Raw genomic sequence first — 19,358 nt, forward strand, 5'->3', positions numbered from 1 at the left:
TTTGTTTTCTCTATTCTGCATAGAGTCCAGGTCCAGGAAGATTTGAGCCAAATTTTAGAATTAGTGTTTACAGAGGTTAGGTACAGTGATTATATCTCAGCTACTGAGAGTTTTTTTCTGTCGATTGCAGTAACACTGCATTTTTATCTACTCTGTTTGCCTAAGCCCTCCCAGTGTCTTTCAGCACCTGGAAGAATCTAGTCTATTTTCTGTGGCATTACCTGAGTGTCTTCTTGTCTCTTCAGCTGCAGCAGCCTGGCAAGGCCTTCTTTTCCTTTTCCTCCAAGCATCGCTTTAAACAATTTTGGAGTTTCCTGTTTCTGCCCGAAGAGACCGGCCAAGCCCCGTGGTTGTTGCACTGGTGGTCCTGGAGGAGGTTTCCCCTTTGTCTTCAGCAGCACCCTGGAGACAGGAAGGAATGAGAACACACAGCATTGCTGTGAAACCAAGCAAAGTTCCTGCAAAACTAAAATGTCATATTCATGGATGAAAATCTGGCAACTTTTCCGGCCAATTTTTTTTGGTCCTGAGTCCAGTGGCAAGAGCAAAGCTGGAAATGGTAAAGGTAAGCCTCTACAGCTGAAGGCTACTGCTCAAATTTGCAGCTGCTTCCCTATATCCTGGAGAATAAACAAGTGCAGGCTCAAATTAAGGTGTTGCAAAGCAGATGAGAATTTTATAAGGTGAGAAGTAGTATGGAGGGAGATGGATGCCTTGTACCTGAGGTGGCAGTCTCTTACCTGGCCTTCTGGATGGAAATTCAGAGAGCATTTAGTGCTCAATTGGGAGTCCAGCTGATGCTTGTTCAAGTAATAGTTTACCAAGCTAACTTCCAGCATGGCTTATCTCTCACAGGTCAGGTTAGACAGCGGTACTTACTTTTAGTCTTCTTCAGTAGAAGACGACACCCTGAAGATATAAAAATTACTGCCAAGCATGTGGCAGACAAGATTTTCACACCTTTCTATAGCTGTACTGATTTGCAGCCATAACGACAAGAAGTGAGAACGAATGACAAGGGTAAAGAGTAGATGATAGTTCCGAGATAGATGGAACCAGTGAAAAGCAGAGGATTCCTGTGCTGATTTAAGGCTTTTTATGAACAAGGACTATACTTGCAGTCTGAAGTACAGTAAATCCCATAATACTACAATTTTCTTAAGCGTCTTGTAGTTTGTAACTTTGGCAATTTCAGAAGTGAAGATTTTACTTTTTTTAAAGTTTTATTGACATAAATTTAAAAAGTACACTTCAGCAGCTTGCGTGGGTTTATTATGTAAAAAACATACAGTGACTATCAGGCAGCTGATAATAGAACAAATTTCTTCCTTTGATTTTATTTCAAGGAGGCCTTTAAAGGTGTGGGATGGCCAATGCAATCCCACAGAGAACTCTAACATAAATGTTCCAGGGCAGAGCAACTGATAACTTGATTCCAAAACTGAACAGAACTGCAATCTTTAACAAAACAGTGCACAAATCTCCTGTCGATGCCTAGTTTTTCTAGAGACATGGCTGACCATATGCAGAGCATGGGAGTTTTGGAAGAATTAGTGGATACCTAGACAGGTGACCAGAATACATGCAGGTATTACATATCTTTCAAATTAAACAGGATATCCTGTATCTGTTCTGATATCTAGAGAGGGCTTTGAGCTCAAATAGGAGTGCAGATATGAAGGATGGATGATTAAGCTCCTGCAGTTGAGAAAAGGTTATCTGGAGGAAAAAGAATTTAATGGCTTGGCAGGGTATGATTAGGATGGGGAAGAAAGCAGAAGGCAGCAGCGTGGGACAGAGAGACAGGAATAACAAGTAACTGGTCATACAACTGTTTAGAAAAAAGGTGGAGAAAAGTCAGGATGGATGAATGCTGGGGACCATCAGTCAGTGGATTTGTTCCACCTTTCTACCTGTTGATGCTAGTTTTGAAAATTGGGAAATCAGCCCATTCTGTGTCTATGTTCCTTATTCCTCAGGGATGTGATGATTCTCAAGATACTGTTGTTTGACAACCAGGCCTGTTGAAACATGCTGAACGCAACCATCTGCTAGCACTTTTGCTAAACAAAACATCACTCCTGTGCCATGTTTAGTCTTCTCTGGTAGAATTTCAACTGTCTGGGAGCAACCTTCCAACCTTTGCTAGCAATGCAAGGCAACAGCTGAGAACAATAAGAGTGCTGAAGTATACTAATAATGACAAACTGTTTCAAGTATTTGGACCTTTTACAAGGTAGCAAGGTACACATTTTGTTTTATGACAAAATCTGACAATATTTTGCCCTTTCAAAGCTGGAGAAATGGTGACCCTAGCAAGCTATAGCCAAAGCAAGATGAACAGCAGTTAGGGTTTGAAATCCCATTTCAGAATCCTTTTGAACAAAATGCACACCTCTCTAATCTGTGTACTTCCATCTTGTTGGGCCTTGCTTTAAATCCATTCCTAACTACTTCTTAAGGTTTTGGAAATGCATACAAGTCTGTGGGTGCATTGAAGTGTATCTCTGTAGAATTGTGAGTGTTCGGTTGCATCTTTGAAAACCTACTCTTTAACTGACATCTGTCCTGCAGTTTCTTTCTTGGCTATGTAAGGAGTCCTGATATGCATCTGTATCTCCTATTTGTTTTGTTACCTTAAACACAATGGAGAAGGCAACTACATTCAGGACTTCATTCTACTTACCACATTTCCACAACCCTTGAAATCCCTGCCAAGACCATGACTTCCACTAGATACTACTGGGCAAATTGACCTCTAAAACAAATGTGTTTACATCTGTTACTTTTCTAAGAAAGGAATGCAAATCTGTCTAGAAGCCACAACTGTCCATTCTGCAGCTAAATAATGTGATTTAAAAACTGTTATTAGGACATACTTTGCTTTCTTCATAAGAAGTTTTTCAGAGTCAGGATAGTGCACCAAGATTTCATTGAGCGTTTTCTTGTCCAGAATGAAAAGGTTGGCAAAACCATGAGCCACCACATCAGCAGTCCTTCGATTTCCTCCACCTGCAGCTAATAGGCTGGAATGAAAATAAAAATCATCTGTCACATCGTTACTTGACCTAGTGAGAAATCTCTTTGCTGGTGGTTGTACATTAAAGTCATCATAAAGCTCACTTACGTACCCAACTGTTGTGTCTGACGTTCTATAAAGGCCCTTTATGGTTGGGATTAGAAATATCTTTTTGCCTCAGGAAGGCAAATTGTCACTACTGGTCAGGCATATGTAGATGCTAAGGACTGTGAAAAGTCTTGCTAGGTAGAGACATTTCTCCCAAGAGACACCCACTTCAAGGACTGTGTTTGTTTTAGTCCTCATGTGAACTTGGCATCTCCTCAATTTTATTGTTGAAAATTATTTACATCAGAAGTAGAGCAGCACAAGTCTGTTATTGCTGAGTGTTATTTACAGTGAATGAATGATTCTTCAAGAATTTTAATTTTCCTGAGTGAATAACTTCTGTGGGACTCTGGTTTTCAGTTTTCTCACATACCACATCTCACATTTGAATGTTGGCAAATTGAATGATACAGGTTAGGAAGGTCTTTCAGGCTGACAGTTACAAATGTCTCTGCCAGAAGAAGGAGACTATTTTGTTTTCAAAGTAAGGCATTAGACCAGTTTAGCAAGCAGAAGTTGGCCATAGGAAGGATATCCACGTAAGAATTAGATGTTGTACAAATAAAAATTAATTTGTTCATCTTGCATTAAGCAAATGAAATGAAGAGACTTCACTTCTTAGCTCGGGTAGTACGCAAGAGAAGTTGCATTTTGCTCTTAGTACTAAAATTGCCTTATTACTATGTTCAAGGAGATCTACGCTAAAATTTGTCCCTTAAATATTTCCCAATGAGTTAATACTTTCAGAGAATATTTAGTAATCTCCAAATTTAAAAGTTATTAATAAAGGATAGTCTGGACCCCGTAAAATATGAAGAAATACTTATCTAAAATATTAATCAAGGATATACAAATATTGGTTTTAGTATGAAATATATACTATATTTATAAATATTAGATCATACAGATAATATATTTTATTTATAAAGGATAGTATGAGACGTCTGCAACTGTGTGTACTAGGCTATTTTTACACACATAAACACACACACGCACAGTGGTTTTCTGCAACCCAAGACAGCAATCGATATATGAACTCAAGCTGAAAATGCAGGATATTGTCTTCTTTTTAAACAACTCTGTACAATTCCTCAGATAGAATAAATCTATTTGCACAATAAGAAAAGCAGCTAAAGAAAATTGCAAACAGCTTTAAGTTCTGATGAATCACTTCTCAACAAGTCATTGAACAATCATTTTCAGGCTTTCCTAACAGAAAGCTCATTTTATCGAGGCAGACTAGGACTGAAGAGATCAGCTTTTTCATTATTGTGAAGATGTGAGGTGAATTTTACAAGTAAGGCAGCCCTTACTCAAACAGAATCATCTTTGACTAAGGACAGCATTATGGACTTCATCACTGAATCTGTTTTGGCTAGTGTTCTAGGAGTTACATGATAGACCATATCTTTAAAAATAACTACATGTGCCTTGCAATGGTTCTTGATAATGTAATATCTATATTAATAGAGAAATTTGCTTTTTTTACCTTACATTTTTTACTTCAGTTGTTAGCCTGAAATGCTGTAATATTAGTATGAGATGATAACTTTTGAATTCTTATGCTAGAAAATTTAATTTTGAGGTATAAAGTTGTCAAAGTAAGTGATGACTCAGCTTATCTATTACTTTTTTTAAAAGCTGATCTCTGTAGGAAGCTGCTGTTCATTGAAATTAGCAGATCAATCCAGGGAATGGTGTGCGTATCAGCTGAACGTGCAAGGTTGTGGCAGCTCAGCTCAGCACCTATGTGCATATGGAGAGAACTGGTAAGTCAGGAAAGGGAAATAGGTCTGGGTCTTGCTTCTGACCAGGATGTTAAACACCGAAGGACAGAGCTCATTGAAAAGAAGCAGCTGCCACTTTGTGGGAAATCCTGGCCCAGAGTGGAAAATGTAATCTTTCACAAAGCTAAATACTGCCTGTAGTTTTGATTTTTTTTTAATAAAAAGTTAAAGTTACCAAACAGCTGAAAGGCTGAAGCTGACACCAAAAACTTAGAGATCTTCCTGTCAAAAATTTACATATAATAGAGAAAAGTTTTAATTTTTCCAGAATTATCATTTTCTGATAGGAAATAGTTCTAGTGAAATATCAGTAAATGGATGAATGATGACAGCTGGTTTAAAGTATAAATTTGTCTGGACTAATGAAGTGTTGTGTTATAGCTGAATTTCTCTCTTTCTCAATTGTCTGTGCAGACAGGCTCTCATTAAGGCAGCAATCTGTTTGTCTCTGATTCTAAGATTATTTTGCTTCCCCAAACTGATATTATCTATACAGAAAAGTAGTAACGAGGCTAAGATGTTAATTGGAAGGCAACTCCTATTAGTTAATCTGTTTCTGTAATAATTTTCAAGGATGAAATTGGCGAAGGACTTGCTTGAACATTAGTCTTGCATTGGCCTTCTAGTATAATTCAGGGAAATTTTTTGAAATAAACATTTTTTGTTTTCTCAACTCCTTTGCCCTCAGAGACTTTTTAAGCATCATTTACATGCATTTTGAACAGAGTGAGATTAAATAACGAGTGTCTTATAAATTGTGTAGTTAAACCACTCTGAATAAAGCTGACCTATTTCTCTAAACAAATCTTGAATCAGAAGTCAGAAGGAAATCAGTCTGATATCAGGTGATAATTACGCTATGAATACTGAGGGGAAAATTTGGATGTGCTAAATGAAGCAGTATTTCATCCATTAAAAAAATTTTTTTTCATTTGCTTCTGCTATACAGTATTCAGAAGACCTTGACAAAACTTACATAGGAAGGCGCTATACAAACTCATTATTTTCTAACACTTTGCCACAAGGAAGAGGATAAATCTCTACTGATACACTTAGTGCTTCATGTCTTTGCTTTTCTTCAATTTTGGAGATGTCTGCCAGTTGCTGTGTCTTTTCTCCTCGAGTTTATCCACTGCCTGACATTTATATGCAAATTACGTGTGTCTGAATAGTATGCTGCCACAGTAGGTCAATGATGAATAAAACAAGACTTGTAGGGTTGTAGCATTGCTGAGGGTTTTACTGGCCATATTGGCAATTGTGTAAAGAGTAACACGTATTGGGAAATGAATCTTTAAAGGCCGTTGTGTAGTTCTCACATGGAAACACGTGCTCACCTGTATTAGATCAAAAGTTTGAAAATCCCTTCCTTGTTTTAAAACCAGTCATTATCATTTCTCAGTTTAAAAAATAAAGTCCTTGCTCCAAATACAAGACTAATAAATAATTGAAAACTATGTGCATGTTATATATCTGGGCTGCTGTAGCTTGTCCTTTTATCTTTTCATTATTCAGCCCTTACTGAAAACCAGTGTATTCTTAGCCTTTCCACATAACTTATAAAGCATTTTGTTTTGAGGCTTTGCTCAGGTATTATATTGTCACACAGAGAAATACCTTTCAAATAACCTTCTCTCAAAGAGCTGATATAATTTCACTTCCCCACTCAATGAAAAAGTTCTGAATCTATGAGATATATCAGGTTTTTTCCACTTGAGGTCTAAGCAAGTTCTGGATACACGTCACTGGATAAACGGGAATGTTTCCCCTACTACAAAGGGAGACACAAGTAGAAGATAAATGTAAACCTGGCAAAGATCTGATTACCACTTTTCAAAAGGCAGATTAAAGCTACCAGCAAGAGGATTAACAGTAACAGAAAGGCAGCTGGAAGAAATCAAGGATCCAGTTTATCACATGCAGCAGCACATTTATTTTATTACTTTTCTTCAGGCCAACCTCAGCAGGGGATGTAGTGCCTAAAATCTAGCACTTGGTTGGCTAATTGGGTACCATGGCATGTAAGAGTTAATAGATTTTGCATAGCAACCACATGGAGAATATAGAAAACATTTGTAGCCACAAGAGAAGAATTTTTCTTCTCCAGACCTAAAAACTCAGAACCAAAAGTCTGGTCTGTCAGCCTTTTTCTTGTTTTGTATGCTCTTAAACAAATACATTTTCAAATGTGGATGCCTGATTTTTGGCAACTTAATCCCTACTTCAGCTCCTAAATGAACTAGTTTTATTTGCTATTCTTTTAGACTTTTTAACTCTTTTGTTGGAAATTAATTATCATTTTTACCATCTGCTGTGTAAGGGCACCTAGTCTCACTATACAGGCAATAAAATGCATTTGGTCCTGCCGTATTGCAGACCTCAGAACAGGAAGATGTGTTAAATCTTTTAAATGCTGAAGGAGAAATTTGTCTGTATACTCCTGTGTACATTGACCAAAACACTGGTCTCAGATCTTGCCAGATTAGCCTCTGATGCTTCACTTACTTAGAATTTCCTTCACTTACCTGCACCTCCTTGCTCAGTGTCCTCTTGGTTGATCCTACCCACTTTCTAGCCTCCCCATGGTAGCTGTCGTGCTTACCACAGAGAAGTTAAACAACCATTGATTATTTGACCAGTTCTAAAGAAAGTGTTAAAAATAGAGATGGACCTACCTGATCTCCCCAAATACAGCTCCTGCTCTTAGGGTAACCAGGACTTTTTTACCATCAGGTCCACCAAGGACTTGAACTTCACCCTGTTTGATGATGTACATCTCTCTGCCAATCTCTCCCTGGGCACAAAAACACATAAAGATCCCATGTTTTAGCAGCACAGTGTTTTTTTGTTAGAATAATCTGACAGACTCTTCTTTAAATATCTTTCCTCTTTCTCATAAACAGGTTTACTAGTATTACGGAGAAATAAATGTTTGAGCTACTTTTCCTAGCACTGAGCACAAGCACAAGGACTGACTTTGGCAGTTCCAATTGTGATTTGGGACAATATTTGAACAGGAGTAAGACCATCTAGGCCAGCTTGGAAAAAGAAGAGTAGATAATAATCAGGATTGTAGCAGTCATTTCCATCAGCTGTTCTCGTGGAAACTAAAGTACTGCAGAAGTGTATTTAATAACAGAGAAGTGCAAAAAAGCCCATGCTTTATGGTCTAAATTACTTCTAATCATCATTTATCTATTTTAAAAGGAAAATAAGAATAAACAATCATTCAAAACTTCATCAACTTTTATGTAATCACTGGATAGTTTAAGAGATTATTCATTTATTTATTATCCTCCACATGATCTCCTAAGATTCAAAGGTGTGACATCAATATATATAACAAAAAGCAGGCAGACTGGAGCAATATAATGGACTTGATGAACATGATCATAAAAGTCCTCACAACATCTAAGTAAGGCAGGCAAATAACTATTTTTCCACTCGTGCAGCTGGAGTAACTGAGGCAAAGCAGCAATTTCATTTTAAAAGTGAAAAGGCAACAACAACAAAGCCGGGACTGAAAACATGGGGCGTACACTTGCTATCCCTTCACTTGCTCTTCCAAGCCTGCATGCAGGCCTCCTCGGTAAAGTACAATGAGGTCAAGATACATCCAAGGAGGACGTAGTTCCAACAGGGTTTTATTCCCTACTATGTGTTACAGCACTAATAGGATTACTATGGTTGTTGGCCACATAGTAGATCTATAAAAATGAGAGGCCTTTTAGCTCTGAATCAAGCTGGAATAAACTGATAACTCAATTTCCCATAATCCATCCTTGTTGAGAACTGCTTTGCATCTGGCTGTGGTATCAACACTTTGAATCTGTTACTGTCATTTATTTCTCTGTTGTGGCAGAGTTCCAGCCGCAGTCTAAGATCCTTCATGCTGTGCATTGTACAAGCAAACACACCAAACTACTCTTCTACCCTTTCTAGCCAACAGTAATTCTGGGATTGGTCTTTGAAAGGACATGCGTGATCCTTTGGTGCATTCACAAATGTTTAACTTCCTACACTGTAAAGTCAGTGGGACTACTCGGCAATCAGGAAGAGGATCCTATGCTTTACTTTTGGAGGGAGCAGGACCTTAGTGAACATGCTGGACCAGAACTGCTAAAGACAAGTTAAGGGGTTCTGATGGTCACTTCTGAGTGTGGTATGAACTGTGGGTTGCTTGCCAGAACAGTAACAGTACTGATGCTTCATCCGCCCCATGCTTTAATTACATCCTACACTGCCTATAAGTATGTTTACATGCCTTCTGAAAACAGACTTCAGCTCACTTGGTCAGAAGCTGAGCTATCTACCTGTTTTACTGTAAGGCCATGTTTGAGCCAAAATGGTAAGAGAAAAATAGACGTCTTTGCAAAGGGACAGTGTGACAGCATTCAGCTGGAAGTATGGAGACAGCTCAGAGCTGTGAGTGAAGGCAGAGCAAGATCAGATCCTGCTCTAAGGAGCAGTATGGGATGCAGTGTATTTTCTACATACTTGGATAATTCCACTTAAGAGTTTCTGAATGCACAAATGAAGCACATGCAGAGCATCATAGTTTGAGATCTGTAGGCTAGGTTTGTTTGTATATATGTATAAAAAAAATTAAGCTTGCTCCATTTTAAATATTAAAACTTCATGATGTATCATTAGATAAGCCTTATTTACATTAAATACTTTCCCATATTACTATAATCTTATGTTTGATAATGTAAGTAATAAAATCCATATAGTCTTGTTCTAGGTTGAAATTTGAGAGCACATTTGTTATTATTGCACAGAGTACCTTAATTACTTTTATGCTATCTAATTCACTCAGGATTAATTTTATTTAAAGGACACTGTTGACCAATATCTGAACTCTTTTTCTAAAACACATGCTATAATTATTATTTGACAGAGACAACAATGCTCACCTTTTTGCAGACAAAGTCACCAGGTAAATACACAATGGATTTCAACCTTAGCAGCATGTCATATATCATCTGGGTATCACACCCCTGTTAAAATAGTTAGAATTGATTGCTCTATTAATTCAGTAGCACAAGTGACTATCAGTGCTTACACTGGGCAGCAAAACCCCAAAATACATGAATGATCCAGGGATTCATAAGTGGAATGCAACCTCAAAACATCATAAGGATCAGCTTTTAGAGCAGAGAAAAGACTGAAAGAATTGTCATTTCAAATACTTCTTATAAAGTCCTCTTTAAGTTGAACATCTCTTAATTTTTTACAAAGTAAGCTTCTGTACATCTAAATTTGCTGTGGAAGCTCAGTTAGTGTTATGTTCAGGAATTTATGGGTCTTTTATGTGAATGTATTTTACTGATCCAGGGAAAAAAAACAGATCATGTCAAATGTTCCTATGAATCTATGAATTCCACGTCTTCAGCAAATGTGGCAGAAACTGTGCAGCTATGTTTATACTGAGATATCATGTGATTTCTTGCAATTATCCTAGCAAACAAATTAGTGTTAAGGTTACTGTATGTCAAGACTACTCCTTAAGTACTAAGACTACAATCTTAAGTAAATACCACATTTAAATTGTATCTCTGGAAATCTATCATGATAATAAAGAGAAAGCTCCTTTGCACAAAAAGTTACTAAAAAGTAGCATTCATTACATCAAAGTTGTGTTGCCAGAACACATAGCATTTGTGATCTCTCAGGCAGACCTAGGTGGTATACAGTAAGGTGGACTGTGTTAAAAATTACATTCTTCTATGTCTGACTCTTGAGATTAGTTATACTCTGAAATCATTTACACTCTGACCATAACATCAGCTTTAGTATGTCGACATAACAGGACTGTGTTTTAATCTCATTTGTTTTTTTATAGTTTTTTTGACACAAAATTCAAAGGCAGGCACTTGGCTTTGTCCTGATATGTCTCCATTAACTGAGATATTTCTTACACCTATTTTGCCTTGCATATTAACGAACATGTTCTTAAGTGTTGCAAGATGGACAAAACAAGGTTTCTGTCTCAGGAATACCACACATTTCTGCATTCTCCTGTAAAACTACTTGCTTTGAATAAGTCAACTTTATTGACAATGGCAAAGTTCACATCAATTGCAATGGCTAATTGCATTTTGGTTGGCATCTGCTCCAGTAATTCTGATTCATCTGTAAAAGAAAAATAAAAGCAAACTCTGTTAGTTAGAAAATATAAAGGAAGAATAAAAGAATGTCCATATAAATGAGCATTGTACAGAAAAATAACTTAATGCAGCTATTCTAGCATTTATGAGTTCAAATGAGAAATCTGGTAATATACTTTTACTAAGATATTGTCTTTTAAGTTGCATATCTTGTCTAAAGGTATAACCAAAACATTATATAAATTAATAGAATCTGTGAAGTAGTAAGTGCCATATTGCTTTGGATTTTTTTTCTTTTCTAAAGTAAGTTGAATACTCTCTTCTCACTTCTCTCATGTAATTCAGAAAAGGAGAAATGTGAATTTCACCCTGTATATGTATCTATACAACCACTCTCACTTGAAGTTGCTACATAACTGGAATTAGAAAGTCTTACCCAGCATTCCCTGAGAGTCCCATGTATATTCATACCAGGTTCGAACACGATTTTGGACCACTCTTGGAATAGAATAAGTGTTCATATAGGAGACAGTGTTGTCCATACAGGAACGGTAATAGTTCTGTCCTGCTGTGGCTGCTCCAATTACATCTCTCATCTGCAAACATCAGTTGTTGTTACTACGCATTTTAACAAAAAATAGTCTTGATTTGAATATCTTGCACCAACATATAAAAAGAATAAAATACTTGTTTGCAAAATCACTGATTAATTATACATTCAGCTGCATGTTTTGAATAGGTCCTTCATCCGCTTTTTCAGAAGCGTTACAGATTTAATCTAATTGTGTTGGAAATTCTATATTTATGATTTTAAAGGGATCATTTGTGCGTTTTAACTTATTCTTCTGTCTCATATTTCTGGACATGGATGAAAAATGTAGATAATGCTTTTCTTAAAAATCCATAATAAAGCTACTCTGCATTTGGTGTGCAATGCAAGTCAGAAGTGAAGCAAACTGGGCTAAATTTCTCTAACAACATCAGCTGGCACCACTAGAATTAAGAACCTACCGCTGTTTAAGTAGCTAAGAGAATCTAAATCAATCCTAAAAATGCACTTTGAACTGAAAGGTGACCTTGAAGTTTTTAGTGCAGGAACATCATTTAACATTCCAACACAAATGTAATTTAGTTTTTAGAAAGTGCATGAGTTAATGGTCATAGATATTCCTTCTTCAAAACATAACTATATAGACATTTTTTTAGTAGGATGGATTTATGTTGCAGTGGCCAAGGATTAGTGTGCCAGTGGGCTGAATTCTGCTCTTTATTACAGAGATACAATTGATTGCAATAGGAATAACAATTTTTAGGCAAGTGTGCTAAACCAGGAATAACTTGGTAATTTTAAGAGCTCTTTGTAAACAGAAATTATAAAAAAAATGCAGTGAATATGTTCATGTGTTAAGATTTAAGGATTGAGTCTGCAAATTAGTGTACTAGTTACAAAACCCAATCTGCAGAATCTTCTTGGGGAATGGTGCTTTCATTGACAGTTATATCAATTTAGGAAAAAAATATAAATATCCAAACTCCAAAGTTTAATCCAATACACTTGAATTCAATAGTTTTCCAGAAGAAATATCTTATATGCACTACTTTGTTTTATTCTTGGTAATTCTTGTTTGTGGATGAATTTTAAATCCTACAGGCAAGAGTCTGTTTCATGATGGTTATCTTTTCTTGCACTTCTAAATGACAAGGGACATATGCAATTTTTAACTGTTTGATTGAACTTTTTGAATCCTGTATTCAAAATAAAAATTACATTTCAGTTTTCATTTTTATTTTTTTGTAATAATTCTTCCAATAACAGACATGTACAAATCAAAAAGTCTGGAATGATTTCTACAAGAATCTGATAAATCACAGTATCACGTAGGAACCATGGCATTTCTTTTTCTATAGGCAAGGCATTTTAAAACCATGCATTTGTTTTTCTGTAGGGAAGGTATTTTAAAACCTATGGATCTAAAGCCCAAGTTTAGTAGTTATAAGCCAGAAATAGTTCAGTTTTATTCATTTGGAAATATAACTGATGTGCTGTGGTTTGCTGTGCTATGGGCTTTTTTTTTTCCCTCCTGCCAAATAAGAACCAAAAGAAATAAAAAACAGTTAATTTTCAGGTTAGCAAATATATTGTAATTTATGGAAGAGAGCAGAATTCTAGTTTGACAAAAATCATAGGATTTGCATTAACAGTATTCTATTGGCAGTAGTATCAAGCATGACTTATTCAATAATTTGTACATATTAATACATACCTATAATTATATTTTTTCTATCAGATTTAACAGTATAATGTGAATGTCAAGGAACTGGCTCCTTGGCTGTGAGGAAGAAAAAAGGAATTATGCATAGTTTCAAAAATCATCCATGTCCTGCAGAGTCTTGGCTTTAAATCAGCTTGTGTGCAAAAGGGCTACAAGACTGGGAACTGATTAAACACATGTATTTGTCAGAAGAATAAGTACAGATGACAGTTAAATAGAAGGACATTCAGATGGAGGCTAAACTTTTTCCTAGAACAGAACTCTATTAAATTGAATATATTATCACTACCACTACATTACAGTAATTTGAATGTATCTAGTTATTGATTTTTTTATGTACCTGACCAATTAAGCTGGAGAAGACAAAGACACCCAAGAAAAAATTCAGCAGTTGAAAAACTATTTCAAACAGAGTTTGTGGTTCTGGAAGGCCACCGATGGTGATTAAAGTACGAACTGCCCAGTAGTAACACCTCAGATACCTGTGGATACAGAGAGCATTTTTGTTACTGACTGTTGGTATTTATGTGTTTGAAGTTAAGGATATACGTACCTGAGTTGGGCCTTTTAGTGATACTTTTCAGTCCAAAAGACCTTCAGCAGTTTTTATGAAGGGTTATGATTTTACTAATGATACAGTTGTGTAAATCATATTGAGCTGAATGTTCTCACTGACAGCAAAATAAGAATACATGGGGAATGCAGCGGTCACTTACTGTTCTCCAATAACTATGCAGCATTACAGAAGACTTCTGTAACAAATTGCCAAGGTGGACATTACTGTGTTAGAATGCTACCAGTGAAGGTGCCATGATGTTAAAAGCAGTGTAAAAATGTTAGAGACTTCCCAGAGTTTATCTGTAGCACACTAGATGCACACACACCTGAAGGTCTCTTCCATGGCTTCACTTGATAACACCAGTGTGAAGCCTTTTGGTGGGTACAACAAATGCAGTGTTGATCTTCTTGTGTCCATTCATTTTCCTAGTCCTTTAACCATGTTAGGTCTTCCTTCCGCTCTGCTTCTTAAGCACCCTTCATTGGCTCTGCCTCCTGGGTTATGTCAAACAGAAGTTATGTTTCCACAAGCTGTGTGTTAATCCAGCTTCTCCAAACCAATTCACTTATTCAGCACTGCAGGGTTGACTCCTGCATTAACTTCTAGTGGCTGGCCTCCACTACGCCTTCTGTCACCTTTAACAAACACATTCTTGCCTTCTTCACTACTTTCCCTCATGCCTGGGAAGAGCTTTCCCTCAATGGCTACAAAACCACCTTGTTAGCACCCTTCAAGACTTTTCTCAGAACTCTCTTGGTGTAGAAACCAAATATAGCAGTGAGCAATGGGCAGTCACTAAGACACTGCTTCAATGTATGGCTCATATTGACTCCTTCACTGTATCCATCTGCTGTCTGTCACTTCTCATACCTGAAGTGTGAGCTCTTTGGACAAAGATTTTTTTGTTCTGTTTGTACAGCACTCTTTGTACAGCTTTGTCCATGACAGAGCCTGTTGCATTCAAGCAGTGTATTTCTATTAGTATGATAACACAAGTTTATGAAACAGCAAAGGACCTGGACAGAATTTTTTTTATTATTATTATTTTGTGAGGATAGTCACACTAACTCTCTTTTTTTTTTTAGTACATATATATATATATGTAAAGTGCCTTGGCATATCTAAGATTCTTTTTTAAGAATCTGTTTATCTAAGATTCATGTCTATCTAAGATTTATGTTTCTAGAACATGGCACCACTAGTACTGCAGTATTCCCCCTACTGTGCAGTGGGGATTAATTAGCTCAAATCATTGCTGTGAATGTGCCATCATTTCCTTCTTTTCTGGGCCTACAAGTAATTTGTTTAGGAATATTTTTAAAAGTCTCCTATTAATTAGAATTTGACTTCCTAAGTCTCTGTACAATCAGACTTCAGCTTCACTAATGATTAGGAATGGAGGTTCATTTTCCTTAATTGTACAATGAGATTTTCTATTATTTCATCTATGACTATTGCTTCTGAAACAATGAAGATTCCTTCTATTTGTTGAATTTCATTGAGTTTGAAATTAAGAAAAAAACACACACAAGAAATATTTTCGGAGATGCTTGTTTTGAAATAGATAGTTTTGCATGCATCTTCTCATGCCTACCCTGAATCTGAGGCCACCTGATCTGCTTGCAGACTTCAGGTGTACATTTTAATTTGGTGGCCTCCACTTTTAAATTCCTCTCTTATTAAGGTACGAACTCCACTCCTATTAATAAATGGTCCATGTAACAATACAATTGGAGGGTCAGTTTGTGTAAATATGAGAAAATAAACTCACAATAACAATCAATTCCAATGAGGGGTTTTATTTAAATCACTCGAAAGTGTTTCCAAGTCTTTCACCTAAAATGTCAGGCTTTACAAAGCAATTGATTTTTGCTTTTCATTACGAAGTCACTTTTTTCTTGGTTGTAGATTAATGAAATGCATCAACAATTATCACTTTTACCATAGTTTTCTAGTTTTAGATTTTAACAGCCAGAACTGGCTGTTTTCATTCAGAGATCTGCCATCATATAATTTTTCCTTGTTAGGGGTGCAAAATGAACAGCTGGATTAGACCACTATAATGTTTTCACTTGGGTTAAAAAAAAAAAATCATCACCTATGGATGCTTCCAGCAAAGTATGCATAAGTGGCAGCTTTCTCTTAGACTTCTGTAGCATAAATAAGTAGTAAGAAAAAGCCTCAGATCTGTTTTGGAAAAATTGCAGATTTAAGCATAAAATGATGTCTCTAGCTTGTCTGAGGGGAATTATCATATAAAGCATATTGATATCATATTCCTTTGCCATAACTGAGAATGCTGTAGTGCGTGAAACATGTGTAATTTATTAATATAAAAGTAAAGAAATTAATATTACTCTGTGCTAGTTACTATAGGAAACAAAAGTAATTAACCAACTCCCTCACCCCCAATGGCCTTGGGTGCCAAGCTTGCTAAGTCCACCATGATAGGCAATATAATCTTCATTCTGGGAATGTCTACAAAGAATGAAAGCAGCTCCTCAAAGAAATTTAGGGGTCACATTCTTCTTTGCAGTGTTGTATATGCAAAATATGAGATATCTTTTCCAGATCTGCCCACCCCTTTCTGAACTTGTTAATACAGTATATTCTTCTGCAATTTTTCTTCAAAAGAAACTTTCTACTGGCAGTCACATGATATTCACTATCTCTTAGGCACAGTTTTTATATTTTCTCCATTTACACATTTTATTGTTTTTATTTTAATCTGAAATGAAAGTTACACAGTTGAAATATAAAGCAGCTTTTTCCCTAAGAAGGGGAAAAATGAGATTGTAAATTTTGTTTAAGGAAAGCCAGAAAAAACAGATTCCTATTTCAACAGTATTAGCAGCTCTGCTTCCTACTAGCTAGTGTCTGGAAACAATCATTGCTTACCATACAGCTTACTACCCTGCTATAAAATTACTGTTGAAGCAAATAACATGAGACAAGAAAAGGATTTTCCCTCCGCACAACATAGAATATATGTTTATCCTTCAGGCAATCAAACTACTAGATTTTTCCCTAAAATAAGTCCTAGGTATGAAAACATTCAGAAACACTGCAAATAAGATAACTTGTAATATTATGTCAATAGAAATATCTTTGTCATAAAAGTCCATTTCAGAATATGCTAAAATTCTTACATGGTCTTGGTTAATACAGGTAAATCAAATCTTTGTGCATGTGGCTATCAGATTTTAAGGTGGTATTCACACATTCATTTCAGCCCAGGGAAGCATTATTTCAGGGCTGTCACATTTGACTCCTCTCAGATTACAGCCAGGATGGGTTTAGGCAGAGTAAAGAAGTGGCCTTTATAAACTGGTACTCTAATGACCTTCTTAGTACCTCTTTTTCTTGAGTGACTTATTCATCGGGTGGCTGTGGGTATGATGATCTTAGGCAGAATGGTGTAAATTACAAAGCTTTTATCTAAAAAGTACGGCTGCAAGTAGCAGGTCTGAAAGCATCAGGTCTGACATACTTATGAGTTGGGCTGTGCATTCACAGATTGTCTGGAGGCAGATAACTGCCTTTGTATAGCAAGCACTGCGAGTATGACACATCAGACCTATTGCAAGTGCAATGTATAGCTGATACCCACGAGACACCTTTTAAGATATGCCAGTCTTACTGGGTGTTGGGCAATGCATACCAAAGAAGTAGAGTTGTTCTACACATGCACAGTGACCATTTTCTGGGACTTCCAGATATCTGCTAAGTCTGTGCCCCGAGCAGAAAGGCAGCAAGCTACAGAGAAACATAATCAGGATGCAAATAGACGTCTTGATTAATAAATATGCCAGTGAATTTTGCAGACTACTTGTAGATGACTTGCAAGCAGCAGAAGAATTACACCATGAGCAAAGTCGAATGATTTGTTTTGTCTAAATTTAATGCTGACCTGTGGGGTTTGCATGGGAATTTCAGCTCCCGAGTTTTAGTTCCCTTATGGGCAGTGATGAAAGAGACAGATACTTCCATGGGACAATTCAGGACAACACTACATTCCTGCCTTGAATCCCTTTCTAGAGGATTTGTCCATTTTCCTGAGGAATTAGGGAGACGGATCTCTTACTTAGTAGTTAAATTAGATTGTAAATATACACATACAGTTCAAATTGTTCACTTAGCTATAATAAAAAGACCTTTTCAATATCCTGCTGCCGTGGTTACATAGGCTCTACACTATGGTGTTGCATCAGGGATGCTATCCTTCTGCATTAGGGGACACTGAGGTCTCTCTGACTAATACAAGCTCATGAGTGCAGTTTTAATGCTGGAACATCTTGTGTGGCTAATTTGGGTGTGTTGCAGAGGGGTAAAGTTGACTGCCTTTTGCACCTCAGGTCAAAGGCATTTTGATTGAAGGCTGCCACGCAAAAGACCTCAAATCTTCCTGGACTGGCACTAACACTTCAGAGTCTGGACATGATGTGGAAAAGAATACAGCTAGCAGAAATTTGCAAAAAGAGCTACTTTGATAATTTTGTTTGTGGTTTGAGTGCTTTGTACAGCTGTTCATTAAAAATTGAAGATCAGCAGTTAGTATGTCTGCTCAGGAACATATATGTAATCAAATTGATAAGGGAAACTGTTGTCTGTGTATTCTTTTAGCCTGGAAAGTAAAAAAAAAAAAGATCCTAGAAGTGCTTACATTTTTAAGAACTGGTTTTGGCCATAACTAGCAACATTTTATGGACACAGCAGGGATTCTACATAAAACATTCATGCCACTAAATCAGTGCCAGATCATTTGCTTTGGGTCAGTGTAATCTGAGACCACTAGAATTTTGATTTATTTGTCAAACTGCTTACTGTCATTTTTTTTTTAATTAGCTAAGAAGTTATGTTTGTCTTATCTTCTTTCTGAATGTGTTCCCTTTCTGTGTGAAACCAATGGCATATTTTGCTTCAAATATTGGCAACTCTGACTGCCATGTGAAAGGAAATTACATCTGCACTGCTGTGCCATAATATATACTGCAGTTCTGGTCACTTTTTCTGACAGATTTTTCCCAGATTGTTCTTAATTCCTGCTTTCCAAAGAAATGAATATAACTAGAAGTATCTTGTCCGATATGTTTAAGTTCACATGGCATCTCCAATAATAACTAATGTTCACACAATGCCTCTCTGTTAAAAATCCCCAAATATTTGACACTCAGATAATATGTCATGCCTGATTCTCTAAGGCAATGACTATCCTGTACAGAAGGCATTTGCTGTTAGTGAGATACTGAGCTATACTTCATGAAATGCAGCTCAGCATGGGATACTCTTTGGGGTTCCATGTACATGGGACCATATAATCCAGCATGAGTTAGAAGCAGGCAAAAGAATGAAGTCATACATTCACCAACCAATGTCAAGATGAGGTAGATAAATGGCTTAATGAAGCTTACATGTATATATTCTAATATGCATTTTATTTCAGCTTCTCAGTTTAATGTAGACCTTGAATTATCAGTTTATTATCATTGTTTATAAAAAATT

At 36.5% G+C, this 19,358-nt stretch overlaps 1 protein-coding gene across 1 annotated transcript in view; it reads right to left on the reverse strand.

The window, feature by feature from the left end:
- CNGB3 (cyclic nucleotide gated channel subunit beta 3) overlaps window positions 1–19,358 on the reverse strand; it is a 74,747-nt gene that overhangs the window by 1,167 nt on the left and 54,222 nt on the right. The window contains exons 11-17 of the mRNA XM_069779619.1: window positions 13,638–13,779; window positions 11,461–11,620; window positions 10,952–11,049; window positions 9,831–9,914; window positions 7,590–7,708; window positions 2,880–3,026; window positions 222–402 (exon numbers count right to left, since the gene is read on the reverse strand). Coding sequence (XP_069635720.1) covers window positions 222–402; window positions 2,880–3,026; window positions 7,590–7,708; window positions 9,831–9,914; window positions 10,952–11,049; window positions 11,461–11,620; window positions 13,638–13,779 — 931 coding nt within the window. The remainder of the gene's footprint in view (window positions 1–221; window positions 403–2,879; window positions 3,027–7,589; window positions 7,709–9,830; window positions 9,915–10,951; window positions 11,050–11,460; window positions 11,621–13,637; window positions 13,780–19,358) is intronic.

This window comes from Haliaeetus albicilla, chromosome 3 (genome assembly GCF_947461875.1).
Source record: "Haliaeetus albicilla chromosome 3, bHalAlb1.1, whole genome shotgun sequence".
In the NCBI taxonomy this organism is placed as follows: Eukaryota; Metazoa; Chordata; class Aves; order Accipitriformes; family Accipitridae; genus Haliaeetus; species Haliaeetus albicilla.